The 22,824-nt window shown below is 41.0% G+C and overlaps 1 protein-coding gene across 1 annotated transcript in view; it reads right to left on the bottom strand.

The window, feature by feature from the left end:
- Positions 1-17,521, bottom strand: part of LOC127434908 (chemokine-like protein TAFA-5) — a 300,288-nt gene extending 282,767 nt beyond the window's left edge. The window contains exon 1 of the mRNA XM_051687974.1: positions 17,421-17,521. Within this exon, the coding sequence (XP_051543934.1) occupies positions 17,421-17,511 (91 nt within the window). The 5' untranslated portion in view covers positions 17,512-17,521. The remainder of the gene's footprint in view (positions 1-17,420) is intronic.
- Positions 17,522-22,824: the final 5,303 nt, after the last annotated feature.

Here is a 22,824-nt window from a genome sequence, read left to right as displayed (position 1 = left end):
CTGAGTCTAGGGACATCGAAGCACTTACCTGGCTCCTTGTGACCACCCCTGGAACAGCCTGGGACGGGGGAGGAAGAGGCCTGTCCTCGCAACCCGTGGAGACTGTCACATCAGAGGCGGATGTGTGCCACAGCTGGGCACACAGGGGCGGGGAGACTGCCGCTGGAGCGCCAATCCTGCAAGGGAAAAAAGATGGAAGGTGGTCGTGATGACGACCGGTATGTGACCCAGGGAAGGAGGAAACTGCCCTTTTGCTGAACTGTTGGGTATCGCAGCCACTTGGGCATGCAGCAAAATCAAATGAAAAGGCAACAAAAGATTCTCCACCCGGCCCTCCATCGGGGGATGGAGTGGTCTTCCAGCTCCAAGGCAGTGGGTTTCATCGACCCTGGGTCGCCCGTCTCAGGGGCGCTTTGAAGCCTTTCGTGGGTTCTTGGCGGCCGGCCGTGAGACGAGTGGAGTCTGCTTCCTGCAGTGGGCTCCACGCCAGTGCCGGGCCGAAGGGGAGGGCTGCGGCAGAGCCAGTGCAGTCACCACAGGGGGATGCACTTGGCGACAAGCAGACGGGGTGCGGGATCTTGAGCCAGGCCGGGGCAGGATATGCCGGATAGCCTCCATCTGCTGCTTCACGGAGGCTATCCGGCATATCCTGCCCCTGCGTGGCTCAAGATCCCATACCCTGTGTCGCCGAATAGGCCAGCCTGTGAGATGGGGGCAGCAAGGAACTTGTCTTGTCGGCCTCACCCATCTCGACCAGGTTGAGCCAAAGGTAGCGTTCCTGGACCACTAATGAGGACATCGTCTGCCCGAGAGACCGTGCCGTGATCTTCATCACTCGGAGAGCGTGGTCGGTCGCCGAGCGCAGTTGCTGCATCAGATCTGGGACGGAACGACCCTCGTGCAGTTCTTTTAGCACCTTGGCTTGGTGGACCTGCAGGAGAGCTATGGCATGCAGGGCAGAGGCGGCTTGTCCAGCAGCGCTGTAGGCTTTGGCCATCAGGGACGATGTGAACCTACAGGGCTTGGACGGGAGCTTTGGGCATCTGCGTCAGGTGGCGGCACTCTGCGGGCATAGGTGCACCATGAGCGCCTTATCCACCGGGCAAATCACCATATAGCCCCTGGCCGCCCTGCCATTGAAGGTAGTGAGGGCGGGGGAACTGAGAAATCGGGACAGGGCAGTAAAAGGTGCCTCCCACGATTTTGTCATCTCATCGTGCACTTCTGGGAAGAAAGGCACTGGAGCAGGCGCGGCTGCTTTGAGCCCGGGAACCAATCATCGAGCCGCGAGGGTTTCAGGGGAGTGGAGGGTTCCACTCTAGCCCGACGCTTGCGGCCGCCCGGGAAAGCACGTCCGTCATCTCTGCATCAGCCTGTGACTGGGCAATCGTCCCCGAAGGGGGAGCCCATCTGAGGCTTCTGCGTCCGACTGGACAAGCCCGCTCTCCGATGCTGCGCTCGAGAGCTCAACAGCTTCGCGGGCTCTGAACAAGAGGTCGAACTCACCGTGAGACAAGCCGACGGACTCATCTGGAAGCCCGATCGGGGCAGACGAGCATGCTGGGGAATGGGAGGTCCGTGGGGGGATACCCGGCGGAAGCGGTCCCATTGGAGTCCCCAAATCACCACCAGTGCTAGCCACACTGGCCTCAAACCCGTAGGTAGAAGGACCAAGGCGGGGAGCCTCGCGACCGCAACGTTGCCATGGTCATGTTCTCGCAGTGAGAACATGAACCATCCATGAACGCTGCCTCCTTGTGGGTCAAACAGCTTTGCCTAATGGATAACAGATAAACATCCATCCAGACTGCTGCGATGCTGTCCTGAACTGTGTGAGTGTGACTGACTGACTGAACAGAATGTAGTTTCTCCAGCCGGAACATAAGTCAGCCAGCAATTCTTTCCTGTGTTTATGGACATGACCTACTGACGCAAGGATGAATGTCATAAGCCAGCGATTTTGTGCCAAATCCAAACTGACAGCTCAAAATACATATAATTTTTATAGGCTTACAGTAGTCAGGGTAAGGTAAGGACATTTTTTTGGACACTGATTGTTTATGTACTCAATCAATAATGGCAATTTGTTCATTTTTAATAAAAAAAAAATCCTATGTAGTGCAGCTTTAAGTATTAATATTTAATTATCTAATAATTAATTATAATTAAAATACGGTACAGCACAACTGTGAGTGAAATTTAGATGACATTTATTTGATGAATATAAAACAGAAATGTAATGTCTCTCTTTGGCGTAAGCCCCGTCTGGCGGTCCGAAGAAGTTGTACTTGGAACCGTTATATCCTGCCGGAGATAGGAGGCAGAGGCGAGGAGCCTACCCCCGTGCAGGACAGGTGAAAAAAAAAAAAAATCGTGCACTGTATCTCCCAGTTGTCAAGCAGAATTATTCATTATTTTAGTGGATTACCTGTATCAAAGGAGCTTCAGGTGTTCGTGCTTCTCGTCCGTTATCTCTCGCAACTGTATACAGTATGTATCCGCTTTTTAAAATTTTCAGATCTGACTATTATTTCCTTTTAAAGCCGCTCCTAACCGGCGAACTTTAAACTCTTGTTTTAGCGCAGCGGTTGATTGACTGGTAAGTGGTGAATGTGCCGGGACACATACAGGATGGATTACCATTTACACCTCAAATGCGATGTGGACACATGCATTTTTTACCACATTCGTATGCGGTTTTAGTGATCCGATCACAAAGCATTTTAGAACCCATTTAGACCTATATTTAGGGCTGACCACATGTGATCGGATCACCCAAAACCAATCTTAATACCAGGTAAAAACAGGGTCATAAAGAAGATGCTGGATTATGATTGGATGAGATGCCTGAATTGAATAAATGGTGTATATGCTACTAAGAGTCTTCCTGACAGAACACCACCACGCTTCCATTTCTCTAAACAAGAAGTTAATATCATGTACTGTTACTGACATTTTAGACACAATATGACCTGGTATTTGATTTATTATTGCTATTTACTGTTGAATAATGAGTATCTGAGTATAGATGTGTAACTAAATGGGTAAGTGCTTCTATTTAGTTATCAGAGAAGATTTTAAACTAAATATGTGTTATATAGGGGTGTAATGTATGTCCATTTATAAATCAGATCATTTCAGTCCTTGTGATTGGTCAATACAGTGCTCCAGCCGTACTAAAGAACACAATATAGTAACAGCTAAAACATGAATTGTAATTTTTATTGCACATCAACGCTTTAATATTTTATTATGTAGTACTGGTTTAATAAAGCAATAAGGCACTTGTGGCAACATTATATTCTGAGTATAATCTGTTGCGTGTTGTGCCCAACAATACCCTTTAGCCACGACTACATTCACAATATAGCTGTTTACCATGTGACTTATTGCTTCAATATAGTGTCACACTTGTATCATACAAAGTATATCAGTCCACCGGCGTGTTTCAACATAGATAAACAAATTGCTGTTGATTCTTTTTCAAGGGTTTTCTCATTGCAAATTTAAAAAGGACTGAGCCATTTGAAGGCCACTTCAAGACTTTGTTTTATTGGACTGTATGATAAATTACTCCCTGAGCTGTTCTGTATTATGTCTGTGGTCAGTGGGTTTTATTCATGGCATGTTAGCATAAATCACCTCACCTCCTAGTGTGAGCAACAACCTTGGGCAGCAAAAGCAAATGTGCTCTCACCTCGGTGCCTCATTTACTTCAGCAGAGGTTTCAATAAACACATCTCTTTTTCATTTGTTTCTTCTTAGCACAGAACTAAGCCCATACTATTGTCGACAATGCATTAACATGAACAGACAGATGTTGTTACTATGAAATGTCATTGTAGGGAAAAGAGCTGCACAAAAATTATCCTTTTTGTATTCCATGGGCATAAATAACAGCACATGGGTCATGAGGGTGAGCAAATTATGACAGCATTTTCATTTTGGGGTAAACTATTTAGTAAATGTGAACCAATGTATGCAAAGTAAAGTCAGGCCCATGGGTGGGGTCAATGAGCTACAACAGGCTGGGTATGCAGGTCCTTTATTCACAAAAGAGCATCAATTTTTACCTTGATGTGACATATTAAAAGATATTCCTTGAGATCAATATATTTTCTTACTTTGTATTTTTTGTATTTATTTATTTTTTGTTTAATTGTTTGTTTGTTGTTGTTTATCAGGACTATTAACATCCTGTTTACCATAAATGTTTATTTATGCATTTATTTATTCATTTATTAATTTGCCTCAGACTATTTACATGAGGAGCACAGTAGAGTGTTGAAAACATGCTCCAATTCCCACAGCTAAGCAAGGAAACCAGCTGACCTTCTGCCTCAACTATAAACAAAATGCTCTTGTCTTCCCTTAAGGCACACATAGAAGCCAGAATAGTTGTCTGCTGAAAAGGACATCCTATATCTACTGTGTCAGTATGGAAAGGTGAAGCAGCAGTATCTAACTGAATTGTCTGTGTGGCTCTCATTTCTCACCTTCTAACATTCATTTTGACACACTACCCCTACATACTGCATACACTGCAATACTGCTTCTGTTTTATCTAAAGCACCAAAAAGGGAAACCATTCGAGTTCTAAGTTGTAATATTCAAAGATAAATAATAATAGGGTAGATGACATGAAATGTCCTGCAGTGTGACATGCTTTACTCCATCTCAAACTATTTTAAACAGCATTTTGCTATTCTTTATGATCTCATACTTATTGAGAGATTACATGGAATATTTGTATTTTTAAAAATGCATTTGTCACACTGCATAGCCATTTAAAATAAACTTTTGAAAGCAAAAAGATGCTTAAAAGTTGGGGGGAAAGTGAAGAAATGATAAACAGTTGCTTAATATACACTTTCCCTGATACGTTAATATAAAATCTACCCTAAAATCTTGATGTTAATTAAAACGTCCATGGACACATTATGTGTCAACTACTCACGTTTAAACATTTTAAATTTAGATATGTCAACACATTTAAATGTTCATTTTAATGTTACCACCACATGAAGTACAATTTTTTAAGTTAATGTCTAAATGTAGTTTATGTCTTTAAAGTGTAAATAATGCATTAAAACACATGATCAGCATGTGTTAGTGTGTTTAAATGCATTATACTCTTTAAAGGTGTGTCCATGAATAGATATGAAGTTAATAAACGTAAGTTCGGGAGGAGCACACACATCTAATCTTCCAATTAATTCCCAGTATATAAAAGCGACCTCTTACCTCGTCATAACGCCAGCTCTCCCAGCACCGACCTTTCCACAACGGAACCACGTCCGACATACCGGAAGTCCAGCTCTTTCCTTCGGATGATGAACTCTCGAGTCCTCCAGAGACAACTAACTCATCACATACCAACGCAATCAATCCCGCCTCCTTACTTTCCCCCTCTTTCTGTCCCATCCGTTACCGCTAACCAAACCATCAGTTTAGCGAACAGAAGCGTGAGGCTGCCTCCACAAATGGCCCTGCCCCTTTCTTTTCCACCTCACTCTTTTTCTTCTGTTACTGCTAACCAAAACATCTACTGAGCTGACCAAACCACAAGGTTTCCTCAGCAATTGATTCCCTCTCCTGTCCAGCCTACATCCAATCCTACCCTAGCTCCGATAACATCAACTCATCCCCAAACATTCACACTCTCTACTGCCACTTCCCTTCCAGCACCACCCCCACGCAGTTGCCATGGATCCCCCACCAGTTTCATCTCACTTCTCCGCTTAGATCCTAGCAGAAATTCAGAGTATTGGCCCCAGATATGGACCAGACACCAACACCAGTACCTCCCTATTCAGAGTTGATATTCCTGTAACTCGTTTAAACATCTGCATTCCCAAACCTTAGACTCCATCATTAACACTGTTTCCCCCAGAACCCTGAAATCATACTGGACTGCGTGGGGAGCTTTTAAGCAATTCCACCTAGCTTACAATCAGCCTTTTCCTGAATTCTCCTTACTCTCAATATCCTCATTCTTCACTTACTTAAGCCAAGTAAAATCTATCCAACCTGGTACCATCAGAGTTTACCTTAGCGGCATAACATTTTTCTTGAAATTGATCTTTGGCCAGCAATGCCCCACTATAGCAAATCCACAGATCTCCCTCCTTATCAAAGGAATTCAAAAAGCGAAATCAGCTTCCCCCGACTCCAGACAGCCCATAACTATCGAAATCCTTGTAAACTGCCTGACTTTCCTTTGTTCAAGACAACTACCCCCAGACACAGCAAGAACCCTAGACACTATGTTCATCCTAGCGTTCTTTGGCTTCCTCAGAATTTCCGAACGAACCACTAATTTTACATTCAATCCAGCCATCCATCCAACTTTCTCCGACCTCCAAATATTAGACCATGATACAATCCGCTTCCTCATCAAACGTAGTAAAACTGATCAATTAAAAAGGGGCCATATCTTCTATATTTTCAACTTGCCTACACCAATTCATCCATATCAATTCTTGTCCATCTTCCTGTCTTCTAGAAGCACCCAAATCTCCTCTCCCCTTGCCCCCTTTTCATAGATGAAAAACATAGCCCAGTATCGAGTCACTGGTTCCAGAAAAACCTAAAATATGTCCTCACCCACTCTGGTTTCCCAGCCAGTATGTTTTTCTCACACTCTTTCCACATAGACGCTGCAACCACTGCCACAAAGAAAGGTTTTCCCGATCACCAAATTAAACAGCTTGGAAGATGGTCTTCAGATGCTTTCCATTCATACATCAGAACTGACCTTGCACACATCAAGCAAACACACCTAGCCCTCGCCTCCTTTTAAGTATCCTTTAATTATGCTCCCCACCAGGTTTTCACTTCAACCTCCTACTTCAACCTGCAGTGGAAATTCCCAAATCCAAACACCCCCCCCCCCCCCCCCCACACACACACACACACACACAAATCCGGATGCTGCGTGGGCTCTTCCATTCAAACACAGCACAAGCTCCCCATGATCTGATCATAGTTTTGGAGTTTTTGGGGTAGACCTGACCTGCAAAAGAGAGATGGACTCCATCCCTCCAGGGAAGGTTCCACTCTCCTCTCTAGTAATTTAGCTCATAGTCTTAATAATGATAGTATTTGACTAATTGGGGCCCAGGTCAGGAAGCAGACACACTGGTTAATCCGAACGTTTGCTAACTGCATTGAGATGTCACACAGGTCACATAAACTACTACACATAGAGACTGCATCACCTAGATATCACATAGAGACGGTGTCTGTTCCCTGAACTACCAAACACAAAACTTCCACTAAATCATTAAGAAAAAATGTAATTAATTTTTTTTTGTATTTTCAAGTTTGACCTTAAATATAAACATCATATGCAGGTAAGGCTACTAAACATTAGATCTCTTTCTACCAAAGCACTAATTAGGAGTCAAGCCCCAAATGGGCGAAGACCCCTATTTGTTTTCGTATTGTTTCGTTAATGTTCTTATTATTAGGGGTCAGAAAAACCTACTTTTTCGAACTCGTTCTAGGCTGTTTGTCCGATTTGCACGAAAATTGGCCTGCATCATCTAGAGGCACTCACGACTAAAAGCTATTCACAGAATTTTGTTAAACCATACCGTATTCGAATGGTGCTTCAACGAATTCGATGAAGAGCACGACAAAATGGACATGAGGGTATATCTCCGTAACACTTTAGTGTATTCATACCAAACTTATTATTTGTCATAGTCACCATGACTCGAGGGTGCCTGCTCAGTTTCGGAACAGTGCCACCTAGTGGTCACGAGATATGAAAAAGCAAATTTTTGCTTAGAACTTCTGAACAGTTTGTCATAAAATCATCAAATTGGTCTCATTAGATTCATTGGGATATAGCATTTTGGACATCGGCCATTTTGAATTTAGTCATAAAATTCTGTATTTTACGAACGACTTGGCGTATCGTTACAAAAATCGGTATGTGTCTATGGCACAATGCTCTGAAGGGACTCAAAAAGTTTTGGGACAGCGCCACCTTGTGGTCAAACATTATAATGCTATTTCCAAAAATGCTAATAGCTATTGACTCCTTTTGCCTACTGTCATGAAACTGGTCTTGATAGATTCCGTGGTTCATGCCAAGAACAATGATACCAATTATGTCATGATCGAGCAAACTTCCTGTCCGCCATTTTTAAATGTTTTGAAAACCTACTTTTTCAAACTCCTCCTAGACTGTTTGTCCGATTTGCAAGAAAATTGGCCTGCATCATCTAGAGGCACTCACGACAAAAGTTATTCATAGAATTTTGATAAACCATACCGTTTTCGAGGCTGTATCTCTGCAACGCTTTGAGGGATTGGGACGAAACTTGGTATGTGTTCCTGTGGTTACCTGCAGCATTTTGGCACACTGCCCCTTAATGGTCAGGAGATAGAAAAATGGCCATTTTGGCTTATAATTCTTGAACGCTTTCCTGCATGATCATGCCCAGATACCCAGATACTACCTGAGCAGTTTCAGAACAGCACCACATACTGGACAAAAATGAGCTATTTTTAGATATTTCTTAAAATAAATGGGTTTTATTTATGATTGAAAGTTTACATTTTCTAACTCCTCATACACTGTTCATCGGACTGTAACCAAAAACATGTCACAAAGCTTCTTTAGCTGCTCATGGTGCCGATAATTGGCTTGACCCCAGTATCGCTGCTTGCAGCTATATTTGTAAATGAAATTATTACAGATCATAGTTTGGATGTGCTCTGTTTGACTGAAAACTGGCTTAAACTGGATGAATATATTAGTTTAAATGAATCTACCCCCCCAGGTTATTGTTATTAACATGTGCCTCGTCTGAAGGGTCGAGTAGGAGGTGTTGCTACAATTTACAGTGAAGATTTTGGTGTTACTCAGAGGACAGGATATAAGTTTAAGTCTTTTGAACTAATAATGCTTAATGTGACACCATCTTATATAAATAAAAAGAAACTCTGTCATCTTTTGCCCTTGCTATAGTATATAGATCACCCGGGCCTTATTCTGATTTCCTTGGTGAATTTGCTAATTTTTTTATCAGATCTTGTAGTTACTGTAGATGGTGCTTTGATTGTTGGTGACTTCAACATTTACATAGATAATGAAAATGACACATTAGGATTAGCATTTATAGATATTCTCAACTCTCTTGGAGTCAGACAAAATGTGACAGGACCAACTCATTACCATCTTAGCTGGGATATGTGAAAAAAAAGAATTTCACTGTATATGTGCAAATGTATAATGTGTGATAAATAAATAAAATTATATAATTATACACTAGATTTAATTCTGTCATATGGAGTTGATGTTGATACTATAGATATTCTGCCGCAGACATCTCAGATCATTACCTCGTCTCTTGTATGCTGCGATCAGCTAATGTTATTCAATCTACACCATGCTATCATTCAGGTAAAACTATTCTTTTGACTACTAAAGATAGCTTCACTAATAATCTTCCAGATCTATCTCATACATTCAATAAGCCCCAAAGTCTAGAAGAACTTGATGAAATTACAGAAAATATAAATACAGTCTTCTTTAGCACTCTTGATAGTGTCGCCCCCTTCGATTAAAAAAAAAAAAAGCCCTGCATCATGGTACAATGATCACACTCATGCTCTCAAGAGAGCAGCTCGGAAAATGGAGCGCAAGTGGAAGAATACAAAATTAGAGGTATTTCGCGGTGCATGGAAGGATAGTGTCTGTAGCTACAAACAGGCACCAAAAGCTGCCAGGTCAGCATATTTTAGCAAACTCATAGAAAATAACCAGAACTATCCTAGGTGTTTATTCAGAACTGTGGCTAAATTGGTTAGGAATAAAGCCTCAACTGAGCCAGATATTCCATCGCAGCACAAGAGTAATGACTTCATGAATTTCTTTACTGATAAAATTGAAATAATAAGAAATAAAATTGGACTGTACTGTCACAGTACCTCGGAAAACAGTGTCTCATAATTTTCCTCATGTGCAACTTCAATCCTTCGCTGTCATAGGTCATGAAGAGCAAACAAAAATTATCGAAACACCAACTAAGCTCTTAAAAGAGGTATTCCCAGTAATCTCAGAACCTCTTCTTAATATTATTAACTCCTCGCTATCCTTAGGACATGTCCCAAGAAACTTTAAAATGGCATTTATCAAACCGCTTATTAAGAAGCCACAACTTGATCCTGGAGAACTGGTTAATTATAGACCTATTTCAAATCTCCCGTTTATGTCGAAAATACTAGAAAAGTTAGTGTCCTCCCAACTATGTTCATTTCTACAGAGAAATAGTAAATATGAACAATTTCAGTCAGGATTTAGGCCCCATCACTGTACAGAGACTGCACTTATCAGAGTTACAAATGACTTGCTCTTATCATCTGATTGCGGCTGCATTCCACTTCTAGTGCTTTTATATCTTAGTGCTGCCTTCAACATGATAGATCACAACATTCTCTTGAATAGGACAGAGAATTATATTGGCATTTGTGGACTTGCATTAGCATGGTTTAGGTCCTATTTAGCAGACCGCTACCAATTTGTCTATGTAAATGAGGAATTGTCAAACCAAAAAAAGTTAAGTACGGAGTGCCACAGGGATCAGTTTTAGGGCCTCTGCTTTTCGCCTTGTATATGCTTCCCCTGGGAGATATTATCAGGAATCGTGGAATAAGTTTCCACTGTTATGCTGACAATACCCAAATTTATATTTCTTCAAAACTTGACGAAATTTCACAATTCTCCAAATTAGCAGTGTATCAATGAAATCAAAGATTGGATGGCCAGAAATTTCCTTCTACTCAATTCCAACAAAACAGAGGTACTAATTATTGGACCAAAAACCTCAACAGCAAAGAACTTAGGTGTTATATTTGATACCAATCTGTCCTTTGAAAATCAAATTACTAATGTTTGTAGAACAGCATTCTTACACCTTAGAAATATTGCTAAATTACGACACATGCTCTCTGTTGCTGATGCCGAAAAACTAATTCATGCGTTCATGACCTCAAGATTTATATTTTAATGCAATACTGGGAGGATTTCCACAAGATCAATAAATAAACTTCAATTGGTTCAAAATGCAGCAGCCAGAGTGCTGACTAGAACCAAGAAATATGATCATATTAGCCCCATTTTATCATCATTACATTGGCTACCTGTTAAATTTCGTATTAATTTTAAAAGTCTGTTAACTATACAACTGGTGAAAACTTTTAAAACACTTATTCTTTATTATAATTTTTTTTCTTCACATTTTAGAATAATAGTAAAGTCATCAAAACTATGGAATAACATAAATTGAACTATGGGAATTATGTTGTGACTAAACAAAATCCAAAATAAATCAAAACTGTGTTATAGTTTAGCATCTTCAAAGTAGTCACCCTTTGCCTAGAATTTGCAGAAATGTACTCTTGACATTTTCTCAACCAACTTCTTGAGGTATCACCCTGGGATGCTTTTTAAACAGTACTGAAGGAGTTCCCATCTATGTTGGGCACTTATTGGCTGCTTTTCTTTATTATTTAGTCCAAGTCATCAATTTCAAAACCTTTTTTTTTTTATTAAATTTTAGTTTTATAATGAAATAAATTAATATGGTGGCACAATTATATTTTTGTCTACAAAACTAATTTCAAACATTTAAGCATATGCCTTCAGATCAAAAGATTTTTAAGATCATGAGAAACATTTCAGTCAAGTGTTTAAAAACTTTTGACCAGTAGTGTACGTGCAAAGCTTTGAATGGTCTAGCTCTGCAGTACTTAAGTGACCTTCTACAATGCTATATTCCATCACGTTCATTACGATCGCAAAATTCTGGCCTGTTAATAGTTCCTAGAATATCAAAATCCTCAAAAGGAGGTAGATCCTTTTTCCTATTTGGCTCCTAAAATATGGAATAGTCTCCCTAACCCTGATCGAGATGCAGACACAGTCATTCAGTTTAAGTCTAGACTAAATACTCATCTTTTTAGCCAGGCATACACCTAATTTATCCTTCAACTCACAATTAGGCTGCTTTAGTTAGGTCTGCCAGAACCAGAAACCAGAAACATTGATCATGATCTGTAACTCTGCAATAAATTGAATGGAATCTATGCTAATATTATTCTATTTGTATCCCTGTCTCGGAACTCCTATCCTGAGGTCACCAGAACCGGCTGGGTCCAGCTCCATTCCTGCTTTGTGCTGGACTTCACTGCTATGTGTCTCTGAGTGATGATGACTTAATGCAGCCGGTGCCAGCCAAACATCACTTCAGTCTATTATGATAGACTTCAGAGGATGAACTGATGCCAACTCCAACCATAAGACATGGGATACATCATATGCCATTGCCTGAACCTTGGATTTAGGATAGACCTCACAGAAATTACCGGCTGCTTGAACTGTGATGCACCTCACTGATCTCTGCCTGCATCACCTCGGTCTAATGATGGACTACACTCTTATAATGGAATTCATATACTATCAATTAATTGCCAACAAAACCCTTCATCAGCCAACTAACAAAGGACAGTGCATCTATGTGAACTTCTGCAGTCAATCCAGGATGAACTTCAAAGACATTAGTCATTAATCTTACAGTTCTTACAAAATCTTTGTTTAAACACTGACCCTTAACACTTACTTAGTTTAATAATGTTAAACCATGAATTGCAATATACATAATTAAGTAATATTGGCATTATATTTATGATGTTAGCCAGAGGGGAACTGGCCCCACAGTGAGCATGGTTTCTCCCAAGGTTATTTTTGTCCATTAACCAACATCTTATGGAGTTTTGTGTTCCTTGCCACAGTCGCCTTCGCCTTGCTCAGTGGGTTTCTAAATACAATTATTATTTAATTACTTATTTTTAAACACAATTCACAATCATATTTTATCAAACTACACATTAACATTTTCTGGTAATGCATGATTTTCTGTAAAGCTGCTTTGAAAGGATGTGTGTTGTGAAAGGCGCTATCAAATAAAAATGACTTGACTTGACTTGACTAAATCATCCTCCTAATTTTGGGGGGGTTATAAATTCGCTCGAGTTTCGAGTCGCCTCCTTGAACTCCTCCATTGCGGACAGCAAGCCAAACCAGTTTTACCATTCACGCAAAGTTTATAGGGGCACGCGAACTTGTGAAGTGAAGTTAATAAACGTAAATTCGGGAGGAGCATGCCCATCTAATCTTCCAATGAATTACCAGAATATAAATGCGACCTCTTACCTCATCATAATGTCAGCTCTCCCAGCACCCCACCCCCTCCCCTACTCCTCCTTTTACATCGGTCCAGACTACTATCTCCATCCTTATTAAAAAAAACAGTTTTACCATTCACGCAAAGATCATAGGGGCACGCGAACTCGTGAAATATATTATAATGTATTGTAACTGATCAAATTATTTGTGAACATTTATATTGTGTTACAATGTACAGTATATTACAAGGCACTATGAATACCTCTATAATGCAATAAAATAACTATACAAAACAAATTCAGAGCAACACTTTATTTGAATCCTGCATTATTAAGGAATTCTTAAAGCAGTTAATTCTCTGAATTCTCAGTTAGCAGTAGGGATACCATGCTCATGTACTTATATGTGTGGAGCCGGTGTTGTGTTGAAGCCTGCTGCTCTTACGAGCTCCATGGCTCACACTCACACGCTCTGTTTGTAGCAGATTACCACGAGCAGAGCGCTAATTCACTTCATACAGTCTACATATTTATTTAATTAAATAGCACCCATTTGCAGTTTAATAATCACTTTGAATCACGTAGCTACCAGCTTTTCCGGAGGTGAAAACTTCTGTAGGGTGTGTCTACAGCATTTACACACAGCTGTCACGTGTTAACTGACCTATTAGAAAATGTATACTGTGCTGATTAATTATGCAGGAAATATTAAACATGAGCATATACTATATCTGTGATTATTAGAAGAAATTTATTGGAATATCTGGCTAAATACAACATAACTGGTGACATTAACAAGCCTGTAATCTTATATTATCTTGAATTAAAAACATGGACAATCCCTTCACATTATGTTATTTTATGTTACGAAACGTGGGGCACAACACAATTTCCCACACTCACTCTGCACAAATCATAATCAAAAGCTGCTCGTTTCTCTTTTGCATGGGTAAATACTCAACAGCATAAAGAGCTGAAGAAAAACATGCATCAGTCCAAACGCTACAGCCAGAATTTTATGAAGTTGTGAAACGCATGTAATTTTTTTCTGGCTTCTTCTCTTGACCAACATCCAGTTCAGACATTTGGAGAACTTAAGAAACACTTAAGATGCCACCCTGGGCTGCTGCCCAAGTCGCCCATGCCTAAATCCGCCAATGCCCACGTCCCCATATAAAACTAATCCCATCTGAATAGGGCTTAACCCTTATGCGTCTTTTGGGATATTTTTGTCTTTTTCATTTTTGTTTTTTCGATCATTTTGGCTGTGTTAATGCCAACGGCATACATTTTGCCAAAGGTGTGTATTTTTGGGGGAATTTTGATATTTCAACCTCAGTTCCTATAATACATCTATAATACACTGTGTACACAAAATAGCTACACTCATGACCTTAAGGACAAAAATGTCCTCATTGAAACCCATTAAAACCGCAATATTTGATCCCAGTGCCATTAAAGCATAAAATCATGAATTCTTTTATTCTATGCTTTCATTCCGGAGCCGTGGCTTCAAAAAATTTATATTTTCCACCAGATGGCACCCTTTGTCACATGTTTAGCCTATGGAGCAAATACATGCTTTTTTCCTATTTTCTGTTTGCTGTATTATAGAGCACTGCAGGTCAACTGAATAAATGATGCAGCTAAAATTGTGTGGGTGTGTTGGTATGGATGTCAGAGTGTGTTTTGTATGTGTGTATTGAGCAATTTGTGTGTGTGTGTGTGTGTAAAAACATCAATGGCATTATGTAAACAAACTGGCATTTATAGGGTTAAAATCCTGAAAATGAATGAATATTTGGTAGTTATGATCAGGACTGATGTTGGTTAAAGTCAGTGAAAGTGGAAAATAATATTAATATATAATATTTTTATGGCAGATTTTTTAAACTGATATTTCTGTCCTCTAAGGAACTGAGTGTGATTTTATTTTATTTTATTATTTTTTTTTATCTGACACTGATTTTGATGCATTATTATTTTTTGTGCAATGTTGTTAATTATTGACATATCCCAGACTGTGATAATCCCCAAAAAATTCCCCCTTAACATTTAGTTTATGGAAAATAATTTGCATTATTTTTTTCTCATAAAAAATATATAATATTAATATGGCAGTTTTTTGACACAGACATTTTTGTCCTCTAAGGACCTCTGAGTAACTTTTCAAATTGACGCACAAGGGTTAATACTACTACTACTACTACTACTACTACTACTACTAATAATAATAATAAATCAACAGTGATTGTATAATATTTAAGCAATATCTCACACCTGTGATGCTCTGTTATGCAGCACTTTATTTGACAAAAATAACTCAAATGTTGTATTTTGGATTGTGCTGTGAGGTTATGAATAACACCAACAAAAAAACAAAAATGTTGAAAATTAATTTTCTATTTTCATTTGATTAAAGTTTTAATTAAATTAACTAATTTAGACACAATTTTGATGATAACATTGAAATAAACTGTAAAAAATAAAACTGAAAAAATAAAACAAAAAACAGGTATCAGTATCAGGGAGTACTGAAAAGGAAGTATCGGCACTCATTCTAAAAAAATGGTATGAGGACATCCCTAGTTAGCAGTAAATCTATGAGCTAGCTCTTTTCAGTGAATCAAAAATATTTATGAATCAGTTGGAGCTGACTGAATTAAGTGACTCACTCCAAATAAAGCAAGATCTGTTACTGTGTCATGTGTACTTAAGGCTCATGAGACTCATGAGAGTTACTTACTGGTCGTTCATATGACAACATGTAGTTTAAAATATAGATTAAGTTTTGTTGTAATAAGTTAATAATCTGAAAAATAATTCTAAATGGACTAACTGGCAATTAAATAGTTCATAAATAATAAAACAATACAATTCTTTAAAAAAGCATGTAAAATGAAATAAAATAAATAAATAAAATATCATAATAAAAATGGTCGATAAGAAATCTAACTGGCTGGTAAATATTTTCATCTACCAGCCACCTTGGCTGGTGGGCTAAAAAGTTAATTTCGGACCCTGCCACCACATAAAGTATAAATTTCTAGGGTCCCTGGCTAAACATTTTTACATCGAGTAAGTGCCTTTATAGAGTATATAGTGCATAATAACACATGACCAACACCTAAATTAATGTGTTATCATGTGTTTAAATGCATTATACTCCTTAAATGTGTGCCCATGAATAGGTAAGTATCATAATGTGTTATAACTTTGGAAAACATTATTATGAACATTTGTGATGCATTGCAATGTGTATTATAATGTACTATAGTGAATTAAAATAACTGTATAAAAATAATTCAGAGTAACGCTTTATTTTTTACTATAATACATAACAATGTGTATTACAAGGCACTATTATACCTTTATAATGTGTTAAAATAGCTTTATAAAAATATTTTAAACCCTGAATTATTAAGTTATTTAATACACTATAATGCATTCCTATTGCCTCATAATACATCTCAAAATCAGTTGTATGTTCTTGTGAATTATTGTAACCACAGTTATAATGCAGTTATATAATACTTTACAATATATTATACTTATCAATTCATAGTTATACCTTACATGGCTATGATACATGACTATAACATTTTAAAACACACAATCAACCCCCTATTGTATATGTCAAATCATGTGTTAATTGTTTTATTGTATTATGTTATTTAAAGGTGAAACCATAAATACAAATGTATTATAATTTAGCATACAATTGTGGTTATAATTGTTTATGTAATATTATATTGCATTTTAAAGTGTATTATAAGGCATTATAAATATCAAAATTATAGCTATCTGCTTCATTCAAGATATAATGGGAGCAAATTGTCACTTTTTAACCTCAGCTTTAACCATAAGATAGATTGTAGTGCCATCTATTGAAGAACCCAACCGTAAATCACTCAACTCACAGAACAGCACCATCACCATCTGAACTAATGCTTCATCCGTAACACATTTTTCCTCTTTTGAAAATAAATAAGAAGCGTATCAACAAATAAGAGTAAAACCAGGTTTGCATGAATCTTATATCCTAAATGGGTTAAAAACCATTTTATTTATTTATTTATTTATCACTAAATACATTATATATTGCAGTAAAAGTACGGTATGATTGCAAATTCTGAAAACAACCATCACAGAGATTAAATCTGCAATATCTCCTATCAAATCATCCTAAAGGTCCAGTATGAATAATGAAAAACATTTACCGTCTCTTAAGAAGCACGAGTGGATGAGGATAATGAGGAAACAGCAGATAGCCGCTCCCGCTAGAGCCCACGCAACTCTCAACATCAGCATCCTGACTGGCTTCAGCACACACGCCACATTTCCATCCTCTTGCCATACAAAAACCTTCAAAACACAGCTGCGCCCTTCCTTTCACAGATTCCGCGGATAATATGGAGGAGTCCGTCCTATTTTCAAAATTCGGAGAAGACAACTTCAGGAAAATATTATACTTGAGAGCTGTTACCCCATATCGCAAAAAATGACGGAAATTCCAGTTTGTCTGTAGCTGTTGCGTGGATCGAACTCGAGTGATGCGCGACCGGGGGTTGCAGCACAATTCTCTCCAACAGATCTTCACTTGGACAACTGCGCTGAACACTAAAAACTGCCACAAATCTCTTTATTAATAGCCTGTCAAATGATCCTTGTTGTGTTTCCCAGTATGACTTCAGTAATAGCTGTAAATCCCCAAAATCATCAATGTCCCAAACGACGCGTCTGATGTTGGCGGTGTGTTGCGTCTGTATCTTCGCCTCAGTCTGAGCCGTTCCCGGGGTTTGATTCTTCTCTTAACAAGCGCACCTTTTCTCCGATGTGACGAATCCCTCGCCTCCTGACACTCGCCTGAAGAGACGCGTTTGAGAAGCACTCGCCGGTGGATGCTTCAGAGCGCATGTTCTTCCAGTCTGACGTCAGACTTAGTCTTAAAACCTATCAATATATGTATTACAGTATTGGTGCTCAAGCTTAAAATAATGTTGTGCAACACAACATCACTTTCCCTAAGACCGTCATGATATTAAAAACTTCGTTTTGTGGCTTCTAGGCATGCATATTTTAGTGGCTCATTCTCTGGAAACGGTGCCAACAGTGTCATACCCAAGAGTCCCAATTAAAAAAAATACTCCACAAATCTAAACACATGACTGTGTCTGCAAATCCTCCACCTTTCCCTACTGTTTTCGTACAAAGCACTAGAATAATTATTGTAAATAATATGGTGTGGCGGAATAATTTTTGCTAGTTAGGGCCACAACCAAAAACCATTTTGAATGTAACAGGTTTGGCACAAAACATGTTTTGTGAGGGAAATGGCATGTATACTACACCAATTACCAGTAAGGTGCACAGACCTTAGCAGGGACAGGGATGAAAGGATAAAAAAAGGGCACTCATTTTTTTTTTCAATTACATTTTCAAAGAAATTTTTTTACTTTTTGTAATTTTTTACAATATTATTTAGACTTGAAAAGTACTCGTTACATTTTTGCAGATCATTTTCTTTCGTCTTGATACTAATAAATCAGTTGAACTGCACTGATACGCAGTTTAAGTTAAATGTTATTTAGTCCACCAATTAGATCCGTTTTAACACAATATAATTGGCCACAAATTGGTCATTGTTCACTGAGAAGAGACATCACATCTCATTAGTTTCCACAACGCACAGCACCTTGACCTGTGCCTGAGACAAATTATAACAATCACTGGCAGAAGAAGATGGATGAACATGACTCAGCTGCAAGCACGGTCCAAGCTCAGTCACCGGAGCAAGAGCACCCATGCCCCTACTAGGGCTGTGCAAAAAAAATCTATTTTTCAATTAAGTTTTTATTTTTATTTTTATTTTGCACCCTCCACTACAATGAGAGAAAATCACTCACATTTACAACCAAATTTCGTGCTATATGATAAAAAATTTATATATTTGGCAACTGGCTGGTAAATGTTTACATTTCACTCACCAGTGAATGAATTGTGACGTATAGTGGTGAAGTATTCAGCAGCAAGATCCTTTCACTGCGTGTTGAGAGTAAAAGTCGTTTCGAGTAATGTGTGTCCAAAGACGAGATCCATGCAATATATTTGTCAATGAATAATGTCTCTTTTTATACTCTTTCTGTTCTTTACAGTCAGTTGTTGATCAAAAACACAAAAAATAAACATTTATTCCAATCAGGCATAAAACAAATGAGATAAAGCCGTTTGTGTCTCTCATTAACTTTCGCTCATTCACAGATGCTGTTTACAGAAATGTAGGGTTTCCTTAAAGAGACAGTAAATGACATGGTTACTTGTGTAACCTCCATTCCCTGATGGAGGGAACGAGACATTGTGTCGATGTAGTGATACTAGGGGTCACACTTGGGAGCCAGAGACACCTCTGGTCTTTGATAAAAGGCCAATGAAAATTGGCGAGTGGTATTTGCATGCCACTCCCCCGGACATACAGGTATAAAAGGAGCTGGTATGCAACCACTCATTCAGGTTTTATGCTGAGGAGCCGATATAAGGTCCGGCCATTTCAGCGGGTAGTTCAGCGTTGTGGCAGGAGGGACACAACGTCTCGTTCCCTCCATCAGGGAACGGAGGTTACACAAGTAACCATGACGTTCCCTATCTGTCACTCACTCGACGTTGTGTCGATGTAGTGACACTAGGGGTCCCTATACGAAACGCCACAATTGGCTGAACTGTGTTACGTGAACTGGTGGTGTGTGGTGGGCAGACCACTGTGTGCCTCATAGCCAGCACACCAGGTCGACACGTAACCTCCCCCAACATAGTTTTGAGTGTCGAACGGCCCTTTTTGGGGACAAGTCGACTACTCAAGAGATAGAGACAGGCTTAAACCAGTCGTGGCTTCTTTTTCCCTTCTGTTTTTTCCACTCCCTAAAAAAGAAGGGGGATTATCCGACTGGGCCACCAGGTCTCAGGAGACCACGCCTCGCCCAAAGAGAGGGGGGGATATTTAAGTGGAAGGATACGTCACATGGTCGTTCCAACCATGTGGAGAGACTTCAAGGTAGATCCTGCCCAATGGGGGAGGAGTTACTACAAACATGGAGACTGGGGCAGAGGGGCTCTGCCCAAGGAAGACGCAGTTTGCCAACAGGGAAACTAATTAGTGGAAGATATATATCGCATGGGGTTAACCTTACAGGGAACCACCACATGCGGAGCACCTACCCCAGAACAGGACTCTTAGTTAGCATGTGTACTGGGCCGGCAGCAAATCTCTCCGAAAACTCGACTGCCACAGGGCTCGGAGGAAGTCAACCAGGGAACAAACTTGTGAACACTACTGGGAATTAATGGTGCACGTCTTCAGCTCAAAAGGAGGTGGAAGGCGCTATGTGCAAGCGATACACCTGGCCGGCTATCCCGGGCTTATCCACTTGTGTTGTGTGCCACTACCTGGGACGAAACCGGTTCCACCCGGAGGTTGTAGAACCTTACAAAGGTGTTGGGTGTTGCCCAGCCCGCTGCACTGCAAATGTCTGTTAGAGAGGCACCCCTGGCCAGGGCCCAGGAAGCCGCTACGCCCCTGGTAGAATGGGCTCGTAGCCCTACCGGAGGCGGCATGTCCTGGGTGAGATATGCCATAGTTATGTCTCTGCTTGGAGACAGCACTTCCTTTCCGCTGTGCACCAAAGCAGACAAAGAGCTGCTGAGAGATTCTAAAGCTCTGCGTGCGATCCAAATAGATGCGTAAAGCCCGCACCGGACACAGCAACGACAGGGCTGGGTCTGCCTCCTCCTGGGGCAGCACTTGCAGGTTCACCACCTGGTCCCTAAAAGGGGTAGTGGGAACCTTGGGCACATAGCCCGGTCGGGGTCTCAGGATCACATGAGAGTAACCCATGCAACTCCAGGCACGTTTCGCTGACAGAGAATGCTTGCAGGTCACCTACCCTCTTGATGGAAGTGAACGCAGTCAGGAGGGCAGTCTTCAAGGAGAGTGCCTTAAGCTCGGCTGACTGCAAAGGCTCAAAGGGGGCTCTCTGTAGACCCTGAAGAACTACAGAGAGGTCTCATGAGGGAACGAGGCACAGTCTGGAAGGATTCAGCCCCCTGGCGCCTCTTAGGAACCTGATGATCAGGTTGTGCTTCCCTAAGGACTTACCGTCGACTGTGTCGTGGTGTGCTGCTATGGCGGCAACATCAGGTCTCCATGTCCTATCCAGGGGCCAGACATGGAGATTCCAGAGGTCTGGTCATGGGTGCCAGAGGGTGCCCCATCCCTGCGAAAGAAGGTCCTTCGCCAGGGGGGAGCTGTCGCGAGGAGCGTGAGGTCCGAGAACCACGTCTGGGTGGGCCAGTAGGGTGCTACCAGGATGACCTGCTCCTCGTCCTCCCTGACCTTGCACAGGGTCTATGCAAGCAGGATCACTGGGGGAAACACATATTTGCACAGGCCAGGGGGCCAGCTGTGTGCCAGCGCGTCTATGCCGAGGGGAGCCTCGGTGAGGGTGCGGGCAGTGCGGGCAGTTGGAGGATTCTTGGGAGGTGAACAGGTCCACCTGTGCCCGTCTGAATCGACTCCAAATCAGCTGGACCACCTGAAGGTGGAGTCTCCACTCTCCCCTGAGGGTAACCTGCCATGACAGCGCGTCCACTGTAGTGTTGAGGTTGCCCGGGATGTGAGTGCCTCGCAGCGACTTGAAGGGCTGCTGAATCCAGAGGAGGAGACGGCGGACGAGTTGTGACATACAACGAGAGCTCAGACTGCCTTGGCGGTTGACATATGCTGCCGTTGCCGTGTTGTCTGTCCGAACTAACATGTGCTTGCCCTGGATCAACGGCCGGAACCTCCGTAGGGCGAGCAGAATTGCCAACAACTCGAGGCAGTTGATGTGCCAATGCAGTCGCGGACCCGTCCAGAGGCCGGCGGCTGCATGCCCATTACAAACAGTGCCCCAGCCCATTTTGGAGGCGTCTGTCGTGACCACGATGCGCCTGGAGACCAGTTCTAAAGGAACACCTGCCCGTAGAAATGAGAGGTCGGTCCAAGGGCTGAAAAGACGGTGACAGACCGGCGTGATGACCACGCAATGTGTCCCGTGGTACATCTCGGGACCTCAAAATGTATCCATATCACCACCTTCAGTCATCATTGCACCCGTAAGCTGGGACATCATGGAAGAAATCAAAAGAGCCCAACAGACAGACCCTGCACCATCAGAATGCCCCCCCCAAAAAACAGTATGTACCATGCACTCTATTCCAGAGAACAATCCAATGGATCCATACCTCCCTCAGCACTGGACACCCTGGCATCCAGAGGACGATTAGCCTGGTACGTAACTCATTTTGGTGGCCTTCACTCAATAATGATATGTTAAAGCATGTCAAGTTTGTGCACAGTCAAAAACCAGAGAACTGCCAGCTGGCCTTCTACAGCCACTGCCTATCCCTCAGAGACCCTTGTCCCACCTGTCCATTGACTTTATCATAGAGCTGCCAAACTCCAATGGGTATACTACCATCTTTGTTATCATTGATTGTTTCTCTAAGTCATGCAGACTAATCCCCTTGAAATGTCTACCCACTGCCATGGAGACCGTTAATGCTCTCTTCCACCAAGTTTTCAGGATCTAT

This window comes from Myxocyprinus asiaticus, chromosome 45 (genome assembly GCF_019703515.2).
Source record: "Myxocyprinus asiaticus isolate MX2 ecotype Aquarium Trade chromosome 45, UBuf_Myxa_2, whole genome shotgun sequence".
NCBI lineage: Eukaryota > Metazoa > Chordata > Actinopteri > Cypriniformes > Catostomidae > Myxocyprinus > Myxocyprinus asiaticus.
Note: the sequence above shows the minus strand (reverse complement) of the source record. Positions and strands in the feature narration are given on the sequence as shown.